The sequence below is a fragment of the Labeo rohita genome, chromosome 19, assembly GCF_022985175.1.
Source record: "Labeo rohita strain BAU-BD-2019 chromosome 19, IGBB_LRoh.1.0, whole genome shotgun sequence".
Classification (NCBI taxonomy): domain Eukaryota; kingdom Metazoa; phylum Chordata; class Actinopteri; order Cypriniformes; family Cyprinidae; genus Labeo; species Labeo rohita.
In genome coordinates, this window is record NC_066887.1 from 14,457,027 (window position 1) to 14,475,848 (window position 18,822).

General features: G+C 32.7%; 1 protein-coding gene across 1 annotated transcript in view; it reads right to left on the reverse strand.

The window, feature by feature from the left end:
* csmd2 (CUB and Sushi multiple domains 2) overlaps positions 1 to 18,822 on the reverse strand; it is a 385,015-nt gene that overhangs the window by 174,393 nt on the left and 191,800 nt on the right. The window contains exons 8-10 of the mRNA XM_051136347.1: positions 17,240 to 17,327; positions 14,134 to 14,258; positions 4,457 to 4,578 (exon numbers count right to left, since the gene is read on the reverse strand). Coding sequence (XP_050992304.1) covers positions 4,457 to 4,578; positions 14,134 to 14,258; positions 17,240 to 17,327 — 335 coding nt within the window. The remainder of the gene's footprint in view (positions 1 to 4,456; positions 4,579 to 14,133; positions 14,259 to 17,239; positions 17,328 to 18,822) is intronic.

Genomic DNA, 18,822 nt, shown 5'->3' on the forward strand with positions numbered 1-18,822 from the left:
TATATTATACTATTACAGTTAACACAATTTTACAAATGTACAATTTTCATAATAATAATAATAATAATAATAATATATTATATTTCTGATTGGATCTTTTTTTTTTTTTTTTTATCACCATACTTTTTAAGACCATACTTTATAAACGTTTCTTTCAAAGTTTACATCCTGCAATATAATTAGGTGTACTGTACAACCACTTTGACTGTTAGAAGGAGAAAAATACTGTCAAACCAAATAACAGAATATTATAATATATAAATAAATTAATTAATTAATAAATAGGATTAAATCACTCTTGAGGCTTTTCAGACAAAAGACATTGTGAATACTGTCTCGCAGCTGAGAGCGATAATGCTCAAAGACAACATAGCAGGGAGCAGGACTTGCTGGAGGAGCAAGGCTTTTTGTCAAAATGGAAGTCCCAGTAGAAGTGGAGTAGCAGATAATACCAGTGCGCTGAATGACGATAGCGCACTGAACAAAAGAAGGACTGATAATTAAAAAAAGAAGAGGACAACAAAAGCAATCAGCCATGTCTTCTCATGAACAACTCATTCTCTATTATTATGCCTTCTGGGGATCCTCCATCTAAGGCAGAAACGCAGCGTCTAGACTCTGAGCTAATGTTTGTCTGTGAGCGGGGGATTCAGCCCGGTGCGGTTCCACACGCTGCCTTCCCTGCAGAGTTCTATCTGTTTCTCTCATTCATTAGCTCCAAGTTCAGCCGTTTTCCAGCACCCGTCATTAGGCACCATGGCTGACATAAATAGAATGGACATCTTTGAGTAGCAAGAGCATCTTTAACTGTAGCTCCGGGGAATCTGGTACTGAGGCATTACAGACACGACTCCATGTGAACTTCAGTATGTTACTTGTTTTAGTTGATTAAACATCACACTTTTAACCAAATGTCATCACATTTCCATTACACTTCATATAAGTACATTAGTAGTTTATTAAATTCGTCCACCATATGTCCACTTAGTATGGAAGCTTGTTTCCACCACTGAATAAAAAATTGAAATAAAAAAAGGTTATTGCGACTTATCTCAAAATTCGGAATTGCGATACAAACTTGCAATTTTGACTTTTTCTCAAAATTGTGAGATAAACTTGCAAATGCAAGTTATGAAGTCAGAATTGTGAGATATAAACTACGAAATCTGACTTTTTTTTTCTCACGCAAAAGCGAGTTTGTAAAAAGCACAATTCTGACATTTTTCGCAACTGTAAGTTTATATCACAATTCTAAGAAAAAAGTTGGAATTGCAAACAAAAAAGGTCAGAATTGCATGCTAAAAACTTGCAATTGCGAGTTATAAAGTCAGAATTGTGAGATTGTGTGAGTTTGTAAAAAACACAGTTCTGACATTTTTTTGTAATTGCAAGTTTATATCACAATTCTGACAAAAAAAGTCAGATTTGCAAGACTTTTCTCAGAATCGTGAGATATAAACTCGCAATTATGAGATATAAAGTCAGAATTGCATGCAAATATGCAAGTTGTAAAGTCAGAATTGTGAGATATAAACTATGAATTCTGAACTTTTTTCTTGCAAAAGTGAGTTTATCTCACAATTCTGAGAAAAAAGTCACAATTGCGAGCTACAAATGCACAATTTTCCACACAATTCTGACTTTTCTCACAAATGCAAGTTTGTATCTCACAATTCAGACTTTTCTCACAATTGTGAGTTTGTATCTCGTATCTCTGACTTTTTCTTGCAATTTTGACTTTTTTCCAAGAATTGTGGGATATGTGGGATATGAATATAAAGTCAGAGTTACATGCTAAAAACTTGCAAACGCAAGTCAGAGTTGTGAGATATAAACTACAGATTCTACAAATTCACAATTTTCCACACAATTCTGACTTTTCTCGCAAATGCAACTTTTTCTTGCAATTCTGACTTTTTTTCACAGAATTGGGAGATATAAACTTGCAATTGCAAATGATAAAGTCAGAGTTGTGAGATATAAATTACGAATTCTGACTTTTTTTCTCACAAAAGCGAGATTGTTTCTCGCAATTTTGACGTTTTCGGCAACTGCGAGTTTATATCAATTCTGAGGAAAAAATTCTGAATTGCAAGAAAAAACTTTTTGCAAATTTCTGACTTTTCTCGCATATGCAAGTTTGTATCTCATAATTCTGACTTTTTTCTCGCAACTGTGAGTTTGTATCTCACAATTCGGACTTTTTTCTCACTTGCGAGATATAAAGTCAGAACTGTGTGCTAAAAACTCGCAATAAGTTATAAAGTAAGAATTGTGAGATATAAATTGTGAGATTTTTTTCTCACAAAAGCAAATCTGTATCTCACAATTTTGACTTTTTTTCGCAATTTTAAGTTTATATCTCAATTCTGAAAAAAAAGTCGGAATTGCAAGAAAAAGGTCAGAATTGCGAGACACAAACTCACATTTTTTCACACATTTCTGACTTTTCTCGCAATTGTGAGTTTATCTCTCACAATTCTGACTATTTTTTTCCACACAATTCTGACTTTCCTCAGAACTGTGAGATATAAACTCACAGTTGCGAGATATAAACTCAGAATTGTGAGATATAAACTCAGTTGTGAGATATAAAGTCAGAATTGTGTGCTAAAAACTCGCAATAACAAGTTATAAAGTAAGAATTATGAAATATAAACTACAAATTCAGACGATTTTTCTCGCAAAAGCGAGTCTGTATCTCACAATTTTGACTTTTTTTTCGCAATTTTAAGTTTATATCTCAATTCTGAGAAAAAAGTCAAAACTGCTTGTTATAAAGTCACAATTGTGAGCTTATATCTCAGAATTGCAATTAACTGAATGAAAAATAAAAAAAAGGTTACCGCGCCTTTGTATCTCACAATTCTGACCTTTTTTCTTAGAACTATGACTATTTCTCAGAATTACAAGTCTTTGTCTCGCAATTCTGACTTCAGAACTTGAAATTGCAAGTTTGTATCATGCAATTTCGAAAAAAAACTTCACAATTCGTTACTTTATAACTCACAATTGGGAGTTCATATCATGCAATTTTGACTTTGTTTCTCAGAATTGTGAGTTTAAAAGTAAAAAAAAAATAGCAAGATGTAGACTCGAAATTGCGAGAAAACAGTCTGTGAGATACAAAGTCGCAATAACCTTTTTATGATTTTTTATTCAGTGAAGGAAATGGGCTTCCATAACTTACTTTAATGCTGTTTTGGAACGGAAATAAGATTTTTACATATTTGAAATAAAATAACAGGGCCTGTGGTTTAAACTACATGTCCATTTTAAATATTCATTATGCATCAACAAATGCTAAATGATGTCAAACTCAAGCAAAGTGTGATGCTAAAGGCTTTAACAGCTGCTGGGGTCTCTCCACACTGGGAGAGTCTTTGGCTCAGGCAGCAAACCAGCTGCAGCGAAATCAAAAGCTCATTGTCAGGTACATTTCATACGGGCTCAGTCTCTCAGCTAACCTCACGTCTTTTCCGGGTACTATTGTGTCAGAACGAAAATAGAATGTCATTACGGTTGTAAAGAGCAAAAACAGCAATGTTCCATCTTCATCTGTGCCCTGCTCTCCAGCCGTGACAGTGTGAAGCAGAACTGTCCTTTACACACAGGATGAAATAGCGCACTGGGCGGCAGAGAAAAAGCAGGGGGCACTGATAGGGCCGCTCCACCCCGTTCCATTTGCCCTCCATCTCTCGCTTCCCTTCTCTCCCAACTGAGTCATGGTGATGAGAGAGATTTGTAAAGCCATTTATTTGAACCTAGATAAAGAAAATCTGGCGAGGGAGTGAGAAAATGGCCTTGAACTCGACGCCAAAGTCATGACACAGACAGAGCCACAGTTTTTTGTCTCTACCGTGGCAGCTGCTCAAATGTAGTTTTCTTTATCTTCCATTCTCTTTTAATATGTCAATGCTTCATTTTTATGAGTGTGTAGATATCTGGATATTGCACAACATCTCTCAATATCGGTGTATCCTTTCCCTGCAACCTGCAGTTATTAGTAGGCCCGCATGGAAACTGTGTCCACAGAAAGCTCCTTAGATTCCCCTATAAGACTTCACAAAATTGTCCCCTTGTGTGTTTGTTTATTAAATATTTTGGTGCATTTGAAAATGCCTTCAGTTTCCAATACGTTCACTACTCAGTACCACTCAATATTGAGTAACTCAACTGTTTTTACTCAGTTACTTGATCAAATAAATCATGCCTTGGTAAGGGGCTTCTTTAACAAAATTTTACTGACCCCGAATTTTTTGAATGGTACTGTGCATTTTACCAGATTTGCTCATTAAATGAGAACAGAAAAGGTGAAAAAAGTCTATGGATTTTACCTGGGCCTAATTATTATTTCACTTCAAATGACTTTTTCTAAATCTCAAGTGTGCAGCTATGTTTTGGCAGTGTGTAGAGCTCATATGAATACACTTGGTATGTTTTTGGAAGCATTTACCTTGGAAGGATCCGAAGCTGTGATGATCCAGGTGCAGTTAGCATTGTTGTCATATTGTACTGGGAAGTTTGGGGAGGTAATGATGCCACTGGGGCCACGGAGCTGACCGCCACACATAGGAGCTGAAAGAAGAAAGACACAGCATGTTAAAGAGTGAATCAGGCAGTTTGACTCTTCAGAGAGCAAAACAACATCTCATCTCAAAAAAGATAAAGTACTGATATTATAGTAACAGTTATCACAGTAACAGTTGTCTGAATGACAGAATAGAAAGAAATGTTATGGCACTATTGAAAGACACAGATACCTTTTCAAACATGGGATAAAACCAGCTAAAAAAAAAAAAACAAAAAAAAAAAAAAAAAACAGTTTATCTACAGAGGAATTATATTTTTCTATAAATATGGTCAATTGTGTTCTCTCACTGCCAGATACAAAAATAATATGTAACATCATGTCAAATACTTATAATAACTGCTTGCAAATCTGTAATTCAACTAAATGAATTAAGAATTAACTACAAGGTGGTTTCAATTTAATTTTCAGCTCCATCTATTGAAATGTCATTACTGTCAGATATTGACAAAATATTAAATAATTATTTTCTATTTAATCACACAGCCATTGTCTATGGAAGCCAGTTTCTGCAAATAAATTAAAAATAAAGGTAACTGAAACTTTTTATCTCACAATTCTGACTTTTTTTCTCGCAATTGCGAGTTTACATCTCACAGTTCTGAATTTTTCTCGCAATAATGATTTATAAAGTCAGAACTGTGAGATATAAACTTGCAGTTCTGAGAAATAGTCAAAATTGTGTGATATAAACTCACAATTGTGAGTTATAAAGTCTGAATTGCGAGATATAAACTACAACTGCAACTTTTTTTCCTCAGAATAGTGTTATAAACGCAATTGCGACTTTTCTCAGAATTGCATGATACAAACTCGTAATTCTGACTTTTTCTCAGAATTGTGAGATATAAGCTTGCAACTGCGAGTTATAAAATATGAATTATGCAATATAAACTTGCAAATCTGACTTTCTCAGAACTGTGATATAAACTCGTAATTGCATGTTATAAAGACTTGTGAGAATTGAGAGACAAACTCGAAATTCTAAGAAATAAAGTTGTAATAAAAGTCAGAATTGCGAGGCAAACTGACAATTCTGACTTTTTCCTCAGAATTACGAGTTTATTTCTCGCAATAAGTTTTTATCTCGCAATTCTGACTTTATAACATGCAATTGCGAGTTTACATTTTGCAATTCTGACTTTTTTTCTCAGAACTGCGAGATTTAAACTCACAAATCTGTGAGTTATAAAGTCAGAATTGAGAAATACAAACTTGCAATTCTGAGAAATAAAGTCATAATTTTGAGATATAAAATCACAATTTTGACTTTTTTCTCAGAATTGCAAGTTTATATCTCACAATTCTCACTTTTTTTCTTCCAATTCTGACTTTTTTCTCAGAATTGTGATTTATAAATTTGCACTTGTGAGTTATAAAGTCCAGTTCTGAGGAAAAAAAAGAGACTGATACGTTCTCAGAATTGCAAATTTATATCTCACAGTTTTTCACAATTACGTGTTATAAAGTCAGAATTGCGAGACAGAAACTCGCAATTCTGAGAAAATTACAAATGTGAGTTTATCTCTCGCAATTCTGACATTATTTCTCAAAGTTGCATGTTTATTTACAAAATGTATAACTTGTATAACACAATGTATAGTATACATCATAGTATATTGATATTATTATTGATAATGTTTATTTTTGTATATTTTATGTAACATCACTGACTAACATCAGAGGGGGCATCTATCTATCCATCCATCCATCTGTAATGTTTTATCAAATCTCTCAAAAAACTATTGCAGCACATTTCAATACCATAACATCAGTCTGAAGAGAAAACCTAAAAAATAAAGCAAGAGGACTGCAAACACTGTTGAGTTCAGCAGACAGACTCAAAAGAACTGTTTTTGTAGACATAACTCATACCATACCCTATCCATACCATTTCAAAGGTTGTGCTTGGCTTGTGGGCTTATAGACGAAATGTAACAAAATCTTAAATTATTAAAAAAGCACACGTATAAAGGCTTAGCCTTTGGCTGCAGTCAATATTTCGCACTTGACTGTTGTTACCTATCTTGGGTTGTTGGTTCTGATTGGACCAGCGTGTGACCCGAATGTTCAATGACCTTGCCGATGACTTGTTGGGTGCTTGACTTTTCTGTGACTTTTCTCTAAGTTAAAGCGACAGTCTCGCGGCCTCCAGGAGGACTTTAAATACCTCCTCAAATGAAAGCACTCCATGTCTAATGAGAAGGGAGGGCACAGCCAGCGTGTTTGCACTAAATGAATGTTTCTGCAGGTCTGGGACCAGCTGGAGCTTTTAATGAGCTATGTCTGAGGTGAGCTCCTCAGGGCCTCCCCTGCCACACGCACACACACTCGCAAAGTTTCCTCAAACACTTTAAGGTGGGCTGACATTAAAGAACAAAAGTCTTTGAAAAGTTAATTAACATCAGAGCTGGCTGACCCCAGTTTTCACCTTCAAAACATGTGAATGTGTGTTGTCTGCAGCTTTCTGCTCTAAAGGTTTGAGGTTTGGTAATAATGGATGTTCATTGATGGCATTTTTGTCAGTCATAATATTTACTGGGGTATAGGAAATTCTCAATGAGAAAACTCTTGGGATCATCCTAAGTCATTTTTGGTTCTATCCTCTATGTCACATTCTAGGTGTGTATGATTATAATACAACAAATCAAAATAGAAAGAAAGAAAGAAAGAAAGAAAGAAAGAAAGAAATGTATATTTATGGTTATAAAAAGAAATAAAATAAGCAATATTAACCATTTGATAAGATTCTGCACAAGTTCTTATTTGGTTGTCATAAAGATACATACCTGCAATGTTTTAGAAATGTTAGTTTATGGTTTAAACATAAAACAAATATAACCATTACATTACATTCTGCAGAAATTATTAGCAATGTTCTGAAATGGTCGAAAAAAAAAAAAAAAAAAGATTACACTGCATTGTGTAGAAGTTCTTATTTGGTTGTTTTAAAACATATAAAACAGAACAATTAGATCATATTCTAAGTTGTTAATAGACTGACCAAAAAAAAAAAAATGTTTTGTTTGTTTTTTTGTCGACTTAACTGCATCATTCCATGTTTGTATTTAGTTGTCACACAGAAACCTACCAGCAAAATTCTGGAAAATTTTGGCGAGCAAGCAAGAAAATAAATAAATGAATGAGTGAATAAAAAAATAAAATAAAATAAAATAATCTGTAGAAGTTCTTATTTGGTCATCACATACACTTAACTGCAATATTCTGGAAATTTTGGAAGTTTATTGATTATAAAATAAAACAAAAATAACCATTAGGTCACATTTCAAGGCGTTATGGGATTGTCTCACACACATAATCTGGAGTTCTGGAAATGTTAGTTAATGGTTATAAAAATAAAACAAAGAAATAACCATTAGTCAACATTCTCTATACGTTCTTATTAGGCTGTCATGCAAAATAACCTCCCTACAATGTTTTGGAAATGTTAGTTTAGGGTTGTAAAAATAAAACCTACAATGAACATTCTGAAATTTTAGTCCTGTGAGATCATGCCTCAATGCCAGAAGTATCAGATCCAGCCCCTTATGCCAGATCCTGCCAGAAAGTCCTTTTTGTCTGGTAACAGAGCAACTAATCAGCAGAGTTGTCTAATACCCAAAACCTGTTAACAGGAAATCTCGTCTAGTTCCCAAAATTGTATCAACAGTCTTCTATTAGCCAAGAAATTGACTGAGTAAAGCAGTGAAGAGCAGAAGTACGAGGCGAAGTGGTGATGAAAAGGAGGAGAGATTCTTTAATCGTAGTTGTGTATGTGTTAATGCTCAGACTCTGACATTAAAAACCTTGAAATAGAGACCTTCTCTTAACTCTTGAACATAAATATCCCTTAAAACACAGTCATAAGACTAAACGACGAAAAAAAAAAAAAAAAAAAAAATATATATATATATATATATATATATAAAAGAATAATATAAAATAAATGACTAATCAATACATGAATCAATAAAATCAGTATATACAGTTGAGGTCAAAAGGTTCAAATGCTCACTGACGCTCCAGAAAGAAAAACAATGCATTAAGCCGGGGTGAAAACTTTTGAACAGAATGAAGATGTACATCATTTAGTATGCCCTTCAGAAGCTACAGAAGATACTTGTTTCACAGAAGACAAAATAAGTTAAATTTACCCTGAAGTTTTCACCCCCCAGCTTCTAATGCATGGTGTTTTCTTCTGAAGCATCAGTGAGTGTTTGAACCTTCTGTAATAGTTGCATATGAGTCCCTCAGTTGTCCTCAGTGTGAAAAGATGGATCTCAAAATCATACAGTCATTGTTGGAAAGGCCAATGAATTTGTGGGACCTGAAGGATTTTTCAACAGGCAGTTTAACTGTTTAGGGCAAACAAGGAACTCATAAACAACTATCACTAGACACACAAAAAAGTCATTCAGGTAACAACATAGTATTAAGAATCAAGTGTATGAAAACTTTTGAAACGGGTCATTTTTATAAATTCAACTATTATTTTCTCTTGCGGACTACATGTAAACATCTTTTATGTGAAGTATCATATTCAGATCAGTACTAAATAAAAAATAACATGCATTTTGTGTGATCCCTCTTATTTGCAGATTCTGCAAAGTGTATGTAAACTTTTGACCTCAACAGTAAACGGCTAAAATGGTTATTATAAATGATAACATGATTAACTGGGATAATAAAATCATAAAATGATAAACGATACATGATTATAAATGAATAAATAAATGAATATAAAAGAAAGTAAAACACAAAAAATGTTAGAAGAATGTTGAAAGGACTGGAGGGATTGTACCTCAAACTCAAAAATGAACCAGTATACTCGCCGCCATAATAATCGTGCTATTAGAAGACATCTATTAGCAGGGTCTCAGCTGTGAAACAGTCCAAGTGCATTTAAGTCGTAAGGGCAGTGCTGCAATAAAATAATCATTAAAGTTCACCTAATTGAGACTGAATTTGATCAAATTAGATTCAGTTCCAAGAGCCTGGATTTCTCAAAGCACATTTCCACTTTTGGATGTAAGGCCTGTGGTAGAGGGGATTGAATACTAGAGAGAAAAAAGGACACGGATTCAGTCCAAAGAGTTACTTTAAGCCACTGGACCAACAATGAGCATTAAATGGCCATTAAGACTTCAATTTTCTAAAAACAAAACTCATTGTTCATGATATATTGTGTATTTCAGTTTCTGTTAAGGTTTGAAGCTTGATTTGATTTCTAAATAGCCAATAAAAAAGACACAAATGTATTTTATAGATTTCCCGAGCAAGTCCTAGATGCTTTAAAATCCTGTAAATCACGGAAACAACATTTCTCCACATAGAAAGAGCGAAAACCTCAAGGACACGCTATTATTATTGGACTTCTTGTGCTTGTATTTATGTATTTAGCGACAATGATGTATGAGTGCTTTTTCTGTGGCGCCATTACTAATTATTCTTATGATTCAGATTTTCCTGGAGCATGCAATTAAAATGGACCGGTTTTGAATAATGGCCTGGCATTTAGAGTGTTAAATCAATGAAACAAGACAAATAATCATTCTCTACATTAGTGGTGAAAAGGAGCAAGTGATGAAGAAACGGGTTCGGGGGAGCAATAGCTAAATATCAACCCTTTTCACATGAGTAATGGGGCTGATAAGGGAACTTGGTCCATCTGGTGATTCCGACAGTTTCCCAATTCCAGGTCCATTTTCCTCGCTTTCCACAAGCCCACAGTGATGTGCCAAAAACTGATCGTTAAATAATCAAAAACGAAAGCAACTGGTGCAATCCATCACAAAGCTGTCCAACTAAGTTTCTCCCAAAGATTGTCAAGCCTGAGGGGTCCACGGTGGCAAAGGCCACTGGTGGTGGTGGAGAAGGGATATGTAACTCTAATGAAAGACTAATAGTCCACAGCTGGCCGAGCATCTCAGGAGAAATTAATCAATACGAAGGAAAAGGGAGCAGGTAGAGCTAATGTGTTATGTGCGTGAAAGTGTTGGTGTAGAAATACAGTGAGAAAAGCTGTAGCATCCTGTAGGACGGCCTGAATGTTCAGAATAATATTTTAAAATGGAGTTAAAATGACATCTCGATTAAAAACTCTCTATCATAACAACAGTAGTTTTTAAAGGAATAGTCCACCCACAAATGAAAATTCTGCCATTAATTACTCACTCTCATGTTGTTCGAAACCCATAAGACCTTTGATCATCTTCAGAGCATGGACGTGGAAGAGAAGAAATGTTGAATAAAGTCGGTGTTTTTGTTTTATTTGCACACAAAAAGTATTCTCATAGCTTTATAAAATTATGGTTAAACCACCGATGTCACATGGACTATGTTATTGATGTCCTTACTACTTTCTGGGCCTGAGAACATTTCAGTTACATTTCAGTCAGAAAGCTCTGGGATTTCATCAAAAATATGTTAATTTGTGTTTTGAAAATGAACGAAGGTCTTACGTGTTTGGAACAACATTAGGGTGAGTAATTAATGACACAATTTTCTTTTTTGGGTGGACCATCCCTTTAACTCTGTTTGGGTAAGATGTAAGCACATAAAAAAAAAAAAAAATCATTTTAAAAATAAAATAAAATAAAATAAAATAAAATAAAATAAAATAAAATAAAATAAAATAAAATAAAATAAAATAAAACAAAACCATTTGGTGTCAGTAAGATTTTTTGTTTGTTTTTTAAAGAAGTCTCTTATGCCTACCAAGACTGCATTTATTTGATCAAAAAATCAGTAAAAACAGTAAAAACAGTAATATTGTGAAATATTATTACAATTTAAAAATTACTATTTTCTATTGTAATATAATTTAATATGCAATTTATTTCTGTGATGGTAAAGCAGAATTTTGAGCATCATTACTCCAGTCTTTAGTGTCACATTGTCCTTGAAAAATCATTCTGATATGTTGATTTACTGCATAAGAAACATTTCTATTTGTTATCAATGATGAAAACAGCTGAGCTTCTTAATATTTTTGTGGAAGCTATGCTAAAAATTTTTCAGGATTCATTTGATGAACAGAAAGTTCAAAAGAATGACATTTCGCATATTTAATGCATCCTTGACAGATTAAAGACGTTTATTTCTTTCCAAAACAAGCAAACAAGCAAACAAAAAAAAAACAAAAAAAAAACAAACAAAAAAAAATCTTACTGGCACCAAACTTTTCAACAGTTATGTGTGTTATCCTTTTAAATAGTATGCAATAAATTACAATCATTTAATGTTAAAAGGGTCATAGATTACAATTTCACCTTTTTAACTTTAGTTAGTGTGGCTGTCTGAGCATAAACAACTTCTGAAAAGGTACGACGCTCAAAGTTCAATGCAAAGGGAGAGATTGTCTTTTAAAGAATTCGCTTTTTAGGGACTACAACAAACAGCTGGTAGGGACTACAACAAGCTACTTCCTGGGTTAGTGACATCACAAACCCTGAAATTTACATAAACCCTGCCCGGGTACATGCAACACTGGGCCAGCTAACCAATCTGACCTCATTGCGAATTTCTGAGGAAGTAACCAGGAAAAGAGGTGTATAGTAGTCAACATTCAAAGTGGATCAAAACCTTTCATCAAAGTTGTTCTAAAACCAAAACTATACCCGTTCTTGTCTAAGGACAACTTTGATTACCTTTTTTTGATCCACTTCAAATGCTGACTACTGTAGAATAAAGGTAAAATACGCAAAAATACATATATAGTGATAGATAAATAAATACGTTTTATTTCCAGCTTTGGACCCTATTGTGTATTCTCTTAAGGTATCATACCACTGACAGGCTTTGCTGCATGTAGTTAAGATGCATGGCGTTGGTACCACAACTAAATGCCAGACTCGCGTTTCAATTTACGGCGTAAGGCGAAGGTGGCAGTACGGTGGACAGCATCTCTCTGGGGATGTGACAGTTGCTGCAGGAATGAAGTCCTGGGGGCTGTCCTAGCCAATCAAAGTCAGAAATTAAGTAAGGCTCAATAAAGTAATTAATCGGAGCCTGGTGAGGCTAAATAAGCTGATTACTGGCTGAGCGATACCATCTCTTTCTCCTTAGAAAATCTGCTTTAGAGATCTGTTGTCATCCTCTCCATTTCCTCTCTCTCTCTCTCTCTCTCTCTCTCTCTCTCTCTCTCTCTCTCTCTCTCTCTCATCTATTGCTTTTTTTCCCCCCACTCTCATTGTCCTCTTTCATTGTCAGGTCATTAATCAAGGCGCTTTAACTCTGTAGAGATACACTGAGATTTCAAATAATTCAACCATGTGTTAAACAAAAGGGCTTAAATCTGCTGTGATAAATTTGTTTGTTGTAAATATGGCATGAGACTTTATTAGGGCACATGATTGGGGTTAATTTACATTTGTTCATTTAGCTCAGAGGTTCTAGTTTGTTCTGACGGGGTCGTGGGCAGCATGAAATAAGCAACGCTAAATTAAAATAAATGCATCTAACCTTAAAATCATTTGTACAGTTAGGATGCAAATAAAAGGCCTTCCACCTTTTAAAAGGAAGGAGGAAAAGCTTCCTCTACGTTCTATCACTGATGTCATATGCCTTGATCTGTGTGTGTAAATTTAAAACCTGTTGATTGGAACAAGCTAGCCAAACTAGGTAGGGCCAACATGGGTAGACTGTGACACGAACAAAAAATGTTTTGTAAAATAAATTAAATTAAATTAAATTAAATTAATAAAAACAAAAAATAAAAATAAAAAATAAAACAAAAAAAATAAAGAACAACAATTAACATTTTAACAAACTAAAATAAAAAAATATAATAATGAAATAAAATAAAATAAAATAAATTAAATTAAAAATAAAATATAAAATAAATACAACAACAAAAAAATAAACAAGAACAATTAATATTTTATAACATCAAATAAAAAAATAAAATAAAATAAAAATAAAAAATACAATAAAATGAAAACAAAAATACAATTAAATAAAAAATATATATCACAAATATAGGAAAAATAATAAAACAAATAAATAAAATAAAACAGAAATAAATAATAATAATAAAAAATTAATAAAAAAGCAAAAAAAAAAAAAAAAAATAAAAATAATAAAATAAATAAAATAACAAAAACAATTAAAATAATTAATTTTAAAATAATAGAAAACAAAAAAATAAATAAATAAATAAAAATAAAACCAAATATTTAATTAAATAAAATGAAAAATAATACAATAAAATATAAAATAAATTAAATAACAAAACAATAAATAATAAAATTCATAAAAATAATAAAATCAAATAGAAAATAAAATAAAACCAAATAAAACCAAAAACAAACAAAAAAAAAAATTCAAAAAAAAAAAAAATAATAAAAAAAAATATAATAATAATAATAAAATCAAATAGAAAACCAAATAAATAAATAAAAAAATTTAATAAAATAAAATAAAATAAAACAATACAATACAATGCATGTGTGTGTGTTACTTCTTGTTTAACTTTTGCATTTTGAACAAAGGGAAAATCAGGAGAGGGAGAAAAAAAGGTAGATATTTTCAAAGCGACATACCTCTGCAGATAGGCCGGTCATCACTCCAGCCAACATAACTGTCTGTAACTCGCAGGCAGGTGATGCTTTTAGACCCCTGAAGCTCATATCCTTCATCACAAGAAAAGTGCACAGTAGCACCCCGCCTGCAAGAGGAAAAGACTGTTATTTTGCAAAAATACAAACCCATACATCTACAAATCCTACATTACATACATTCTGTACAGTCAGTTGGCCATTATGGCAAAAATAAATCTGACAGAATAATCAGGCCCCCGATGTGGCAGTTTATTTTGAGATAATGACTGGCCGGCTGCAAATTATCCTACTTATTACACGGCTACTTAGCAAATAAATAAATAAATGGACATGAAATATTGATATCAGTTGAAATGACTGCATTTTGTGAGAAAAAAAGCAACCACAGAGTGCTAGAAAACACATAAAACTATCAGAGGAGATTGCTGGCCAGGGATAATGATTTATTATACGGTTTCTCAGTCATTGTCTACAGATATCTGACTGGTGCGATTGATAAATCAGATTCAATTCCATATAATTGGAAAAGAAAGAGAGGGGAAAATCATCATCATCATCTATCATTTCCCTAGATTCAGATCCAACTGTGCAAAACGCAGATTTTAGACGACTTAAGCCCTTCACAGCAGTTCCCATCCTCTCACATGTGAGCTGGTATCTGTTCATGGCTAAATCCAATAGCATGTCAGCATAAACACCCCCTCTCTCCAGCCGGCAGCAGCGGTCCTGTCTGATCTTGGTAATGGACAGCCTATGGGAAACTGCGAAGCATCTGGAAGCGCACATCGCTGTGCCGCTTCCATTACCTGGCCGCTGATGAAGGGGTGCTCAGGTAGCCGGAGCTAAGAACATTCCAGTAAAAAAGTTTCGATTGTCTTTCACTTCCCCGCTGCGATTGCCCTGAGAGCTAGTGAGTGTAAAACGGATTGTCCTCATTTGTCTGTGTTAGAATCCTCTGGGGTGCTGCCATTCACCCTGCGGGGGGACGCTGACAGCCTAACTTGCACCGCAGGCCGCTCTGTAGTAGCACTGGGCCTGGAAATGACACTACTATTGCTCTGTCCCCACTCAATTAAATAGGTCCGGACCTCTGTCTCATTTTCAATCTCCTTCCCTCTCTGTCCTCTTTTCGATCATAAATGATGGTTCACATTTCACTTGGTGTCTCTCTAGGGTCATTCCTACTGCCCCCGTTTATTTATGTCGTAATATATTGAATGAAATGGTAAATTCAGAGTGTTTATAGCTGAAAATCATCAAAAAAAAAAAAAAAAAAAAAAAAAAAAAGTTATCAGAATATCACATTTGAGTAAATAAAATGGTGAAGTTTACATCATTTTATTAATATGGTTTAGGATCATGTTGTCATTTTTCCATTTCTTAACTTTTTTTTTAATTATATTATATTGTTTTAATTTAATACATTTATAGGTTCACTCTGGGGATAATTCACCCAAAAATGTTAATTCAGTCATCATTTATCCACCATCATACCAGTATGATTTTTTTCCCTTCTTCTGTGGGACATAAATGTTTTTTTAAATAATGTTTCCATAAAAGTTCCCATTGACTTCCATTGTATTTTTGGCCATACAATGAGTCAAAGGGAACCAAAACAGTTTGGTTACAATCTTATCTTATGTTCTAAATTATTATTATTATTATTATTATTTATTATTATTATTATTATTATTATTATTATTATTATTATTATTATTATTACCTTCTTTTAATTATTAAAAAAGGTATTATTTAATTATTGTTGTTGTTGTTTGTTTTGTGCAAAGAAGAATAATGACAGAATTGTAAATTATATTATTATTATTATTAGTAGTAGTAGTAGTAGTATTGTTTGTTTTCAGAAAAGAATGATGACAGAATTTCAATTATTATTATTATTATTTTATTTTATTTTTTTTTTTAATTTAATTTAATTTAATTTAATTTAATTTAATTTAATTTAATTTAATTTAATTTATTATTATTTTACCCAAGATAGAAATCCTCAATGACATTATTATTATTATTTTTTTTTTTTTTGTATATTAATAATAAATAGAGAAGAATGATGACAGAATTGTAATTATATTATTATTATTATTTTTTACCCAAAATAGAAATCACATTATTATTATTATTATTATTATTATTATTATTATTGTTTATTATTATTATTATTATTATTATTATTATTATTATTATTATTATTATTTTACCCAAAAAAGAAATCTCTACCCTTTAAAGTTTATTCATGTTTTGATTGTTAAAAAAATGTATGTACATTTATAACACTATACTTTGTATTATGTCACCTTTTCATCAAGTTACAAAAATAATAAATAAATAAATAAATAAATAAATAAATAAATAAATAAATAAATAAATAAATAACTAGTTAACGCTAATGGGAAGGTGTTTCTAATGCAACATCTATGGGAGGGACTGTAAATTTGACATTGTTGTCTCTTCTGACTGCCGATATTCTCTCTCGATTTTTTTCCTTTTAACTGAAAGTCGTAAAAAAAAAAACAACAACAACACATTATTGTGGTTTTACCCAACTATGATGACTATGATGGCTATGAGAAAGCCGGAAATGTGAGAAAGGTCCATTAGCCAAGATTTTGTCAATTCTGCAACATTTTGTATTAGTGTGTCTTAAAGTAATTTCACTATTCATCCTCACTGACAAAAGTATGAAAATTAAAATATATAGAACAATATTCCCTTTTATATAAATACAGCATAACCATATTAATGTTTTAAATTTATATGGTACTGCACAACCTTCCTCTATTTCCTTCCATCTCTGTCTCTCACTCTTTCTCACTCTCCTTTTTTTTCCCCTTCCCCTCTTGTTGTGACCTTTGGGAGCCCACAGCCCATGTTTATGCTGATCAAATATCCTCCCTGAGCCCTGAGAATTAAAAGGCCAATGAGAAATTAAACAGGTGCCCACCTCCTGCATCTCTTGCTATTCATCATCCTGGCATTACAAACACTAAATTAACTGCACTCCTCTTCCCTCTCTCCTCCGTGTCCTCTCAGTGGACTATTTTAATAAGTAATCCATAAACTCATTTCTCACCTGAAATCAGAGCCTTTTCTTTTGCCCCTCTCTGGGATTCCTGGATCCGGACACATGTTGTGTCCTTGCGCCACCCCCATCTGCGATACTGCAAACAACAAAACGGGAGAAAAAAAAAGTTGGTATTCAAGAAACACCAAGGCAGAATGTCATCAAAAACACATTTATCAAATGGTGTTGCTTTTACGAATCTTGACTCAGCATCTGAGAGGTTTATTAGCATGGTGACAAATTTCAAGTGAATCTAAACACTTGGTGCATAACAGGGTTTCCAATTTTTTTTTTTTTTTTGTCAGCTGAATTTTAATAATTTGTCTCAATTTTATGTTAGGTGGTCATAACTTGTACTTATTTTTTCTTCTAATTAATTTGATCTTTCATTAAAAAAATTCATATTAATTTGCTAGACACTACTGGAACTCCAAACAGGACTGGGTTCTATGGTCAGATGAAACTAAAAAATGAGCTTTATAGCAGCAAACACTCAAGATGGGTTTGGGGCACACATGGATAAAACAAAAAGTACTCCATGTGTACAATGAAATACACTACTGTATCTTTAATGTCGTGGGCCTATTTTTCTGCCAGAGATCCTGGATGTCTTGTTCAGATAGATGTCATCATGGATTCTAACATATACCAACAGATAAAAAATTCAAAACTGACTGTTCCTGCTAGAAATCTTATAATGGGCCGTGGTTGGATTCTTCAAGAGGACAATGATCCACAAACAAACATCAAAATCAAAACAAAAATGGGAACAAAACCCAGTTCAGTTCCCTGACCTGAACCCTATAGAAAATGAGTGAACTGAAGGGGAGAAGCACCAACATAAACTGGAAATCTGAAGGGTCTGGAGATATCTTGTATGAAGGAATGGTCTCTGATCTCTTGTCAGATGTTCTATAAACTTATCAGGCATTAGAGGTGAAGACTCAGAGCTGTTATCTTGGCAAAAGGAATTTGCTAAATGTTTTGAATGAAAGGGTATGATTAATTATGGTGTATTCAAGAAAAGCTTTTTCTTATTATTATATATTTTTTTCCATAATGAGATTTCACTCCCATTTAAAATTTTTATTCTGTAATGAAATGTTAGATTTTTGTAACTTTTTTAAAAATAAAAGACTAAAAGGATTAATGACACAGATTTATTTTCACAGACTTCTTTGATCATTTACCAAGGGTATGAATAATTTTGAGCACAACTGTAGTAAAGGCCACCTAATAAAAAGTGGGACCAAATTTAACAACACATTTGCATGTTCACAGTTTTCTAATAATGTTTAATGGAGAAATGACAGCAAAAATGTTAATAAATAAATAAATAACTAAAAAAAACCTAAAAATAATAACTAAACTAACTAAATAATAATAATAATAATAATAATAATAATAATAATAATAATAATAATAATAATAATATTTTACCTTTTCTACTAAGTACTTTAGTTTTTATTATTATATTTAAATGAATTATATACTTTTTCAACATCTTCACTCCAAAAAACAGCATTTTTGTTATTTCATTTTATTATAATTCCTGTTATTCTAAGATTTAGATGTACTTTTTAGCCATTTTT